This window comes from Pyxicephalus adspersus, chromosome 2, assembly GCF_032062135.1.
Source record: "Pyxicephalus adspersus chromosome 2, UCB_Pads_2.0, whole genome shotgun sequence".
Lineage (NCBI taxonomy): Eukaryota > Metazoa > Chordata > Amphibia > Anura > Pyxicephalidae > Pyxicephalus > Pyxicephalus adspersus.
The window spans coordinates 1,915,124-1,918,071 of NC_092859.1; the positions used below are offsets into that span (position 1 = coordinate 1,915,124).

General features: G+C 46.5%; 1 protein-coding gene across 1 annotated transcript in view; it reads left to right on the forward strand.

Annotated features, from left to right (window-relative positions):
* The window catches only part of LRCH4 (leucine rich repeats and calponin homology domain containing 4), a gene marked incomplete in the record, with an annotated part of 23,331 nt that overhangs the window by 7,241 nt on the left and 13,142 nt on the right, over window positions 1-2,948 (forward strand). Inside the window, 4 exon segments of the mRNA XM_072399244.1 lie at window positions 1,466-1,546; window positions 1,899-1,999; window positions 2,320-2,381; window positions 2,709-2,873. Coding sequence (XP_072255345.1) covers window positions 1,466-1,546; window positions 1,899-1,999; window positions 2,320-2,381; window positions 2,709-2,873 — 409 coding nt within the window.

The window sequence follows — 2,948 nt, forward strand, 5'->3', positions numbered from 1 at the left end:
AATTCTCTTCTGGCCTGAAGTTGCTTCCTCTGATTTCATTGCACACTGTAAGCTGCTCGCACTCCATTAGAAGCTGCAGCGAGTTAGGCTGTGATGTTGAGGCCCCCCAACAGTTATAACATGGGTGTCCAACACAAATACACAGTGGGCCAAAATGGAAAAAGTCGCTGCCAACCATGAAAAAAAATATCTACAATTGAGGAAGGTCGCTAATGAATGTGAACAAAGATGTGGCGCTTGTGGGTTCTGATTGACTCGCCAGTAGAGCATTTCGAGATTTTTCTAGTATTAGTGGTGCATGTACGGTCTACCAGCAGGCCAGCTCCAGTAGACCTTTGCTATTTTCTCTTGGGCCAAATATTATTATGGGGCTGGGGGGGGGGTGCAGATTTGGCCCGCGGGCCTTAGTTTTACACCCCTGTGTTATAGTATTCCTGCTACATAAATTAGGAGGAAAGGGGGGAGGAGCTGGAACATTAGATAGAAGGAGGGGACTCTCCGGAATAGGAGAGGGCTGTGACATGCCAGGATAGGGGACGCTGTGCTGGGAAACAATGTCAATGATCACAATGTGAAATGTGAAGAATATCTGTACAATGGTGAATTTAACAGGTAAATATTTAGGGAAGAGTGTGGTTGGAATGAATAGCTGACAGGCTCTCTTTAAAGCACATTTAAGATTCCATGGTCAGGGGGGTCGTTATTAAAGAAAGAGCCTGGCGATGTTCCCTCTATAATTATCCCTCTGACCTGTCGGATCACTCCGGGTATCTGGGTATGTGCAGCTTCAGCTTTGCTGTCAGAATACCTGGGTCCGGGCTTCCCCTGCACAGGCCCGGTATAAATGAACCTCCTGTGTTCCTGCCTGGGAGTTGCATCATCCGGCCCATCAAGATGGAAGAGAGGGTTCTGGGTATCACCGGGTTTAGTTGCAAACCGAGAGCCTGGCTGATGCTGACAAACCCGTTTGAGAGTTTGGTTTGGATCAGCTGACATCAGGAGCCGTCCTATAAAACAAAGATTATTGGGTTATACAGACCAATGTCTTAAGAAGCTGAGCCGGCTTTTCTGCTTCTACCAATAAACCAGTCTGGGGCCGCACAGCCAATAGATATCTGCTGACTGCTTTGTTGTCAGTCATAAGGAGAACCTGTCACTTGTGTAATGCAGTGATGGCTTCACTCGCTGATCCTTCCCTATAATCCCCCCACCATTGTCAGCCATAGTGAGAACATGTCACCCCCCCATCTTCCTTCCAGTATACGGGGTAACTCTATGGGGTTACCACACACTGTAGGGGTTCTATTTTGGAGCCTACACAAGGTAAAGATTGACACCTTCGAGGAGCTCAGGGTTGGGTGTTTCATTCATTGTGTCGGTGAATGGGTGCAGCACCAGATTGTCTATGTTGATGGGTTTATATTCAATGGGGGAATAAAATGACTTTGTTTCTCCCAGTCCGCAGATGAGCTGTCAGATCTTTCCTTCAGAGTTGCTGGACTGGGCCGAGATGCCAGACAACTCCGAGAGAAGGTGAACGGAGCAGGTAAGTGGCCTGTGTGTGCAATCCTCTATACTGTAAGTGTTATCTTTATGGGGACCACTCAGCCAGTAATACCTCCTGGAGTCACTTCATATCATAATACCAGCATACCGAGAGCTTCTCACAATGTACCTTAGAAGCTGCTGCGTCGAAGATAGACCTCTTGGGGTATTAACATTACAGGGGCAGAAAGCAATGTGTTTTATATTTTGTGTTAATATGATATGATAGGTGTTTTATGTATATAATGTGTAATCTATATAATATGTGTATTGTATTATGTATAATGTGTCCGGTATATGTAACCTTTATAATATGTGTAATATCTGATATGTGATTTCCCCTCCCCTCCCAGACACAGACAATGAACACACAGATTTCATAGACAGCAGCACCAACGAGGAAGAGGAGGATTCCAAATATGACACTGGGCTGCATATGACTGTAACCCCCCAGGTGGGAAGTCTCACTTATATCAGCCTTCATAGTGATCAGTGTTCTCTGTACAGCACTGCAGTATATGTCAGAGCTATATAACTGTATATTAGTCGTGTGTGACTCTGGGGGGACATTTGAGTGTCAGCTCCTCTGTACAGAGACTTGTGGGACTGGCTCAGTGTTCTCTGTACAGCACTGCGGTATATGTCAGAGCTATATAATGTATAATAATAGTGTGTGACTGTGGGGGGACATTAGAGTGTCAGCTCTTCTGTACAGAGACTTTTGGGACTGGTTTATATTTTGTAGTGTAAATCTCATGTTTTCTGTTTATAAAGGTCAAGAGAAAGCCAGACTTACACTCTACACCTAGGGTAGAAGACAGAACCCTGATCAGTGGGTGAGTGCTGAGACCATTTTATAACCTAACCAACCTACCTACCCCTGTACCCTACCTTGTGTACCTTCCAATTCCTTCCTCAGCTGCTAGGAGAAGCCACATGGCAACTGTACCTGTGAGGTATCTGAGCTGAGCATCCAGGTTTGTACACCTGCTGTGCCCATTGTGAGGGGTTCCCACCATCCTTGTATTGAGGTTCTACTATTTCAATTCATGCTCATTCTGGGTATCCAGTACTTGCAAGATTACATGGTCCAGAGTTTTGGATTTTTACTTTTGCAATTGTTGAAGTATCGGTGTCACCAGTACACTATTTTATTGTTACAGGTCGGTGCCGTCTCCCCCATCCCCCAGCGTCTCACGCCAGGATCGAATAACGGAGGAGAGGCGGAGGCCGGAGACTTTGCTTCTATGGAGGGAACGGGAGAGACAGCAGCAGCTGCAACAGAAGCAGGAGACTCTACGGAGGCCGTCCATGGAGCACAGAGACAGGTGAGGGTGGCAGGGATCATCCATGGAGCACAAAGACAGGTGAGGGTGGCAGGGATCATCCATGGAGCACAGAGA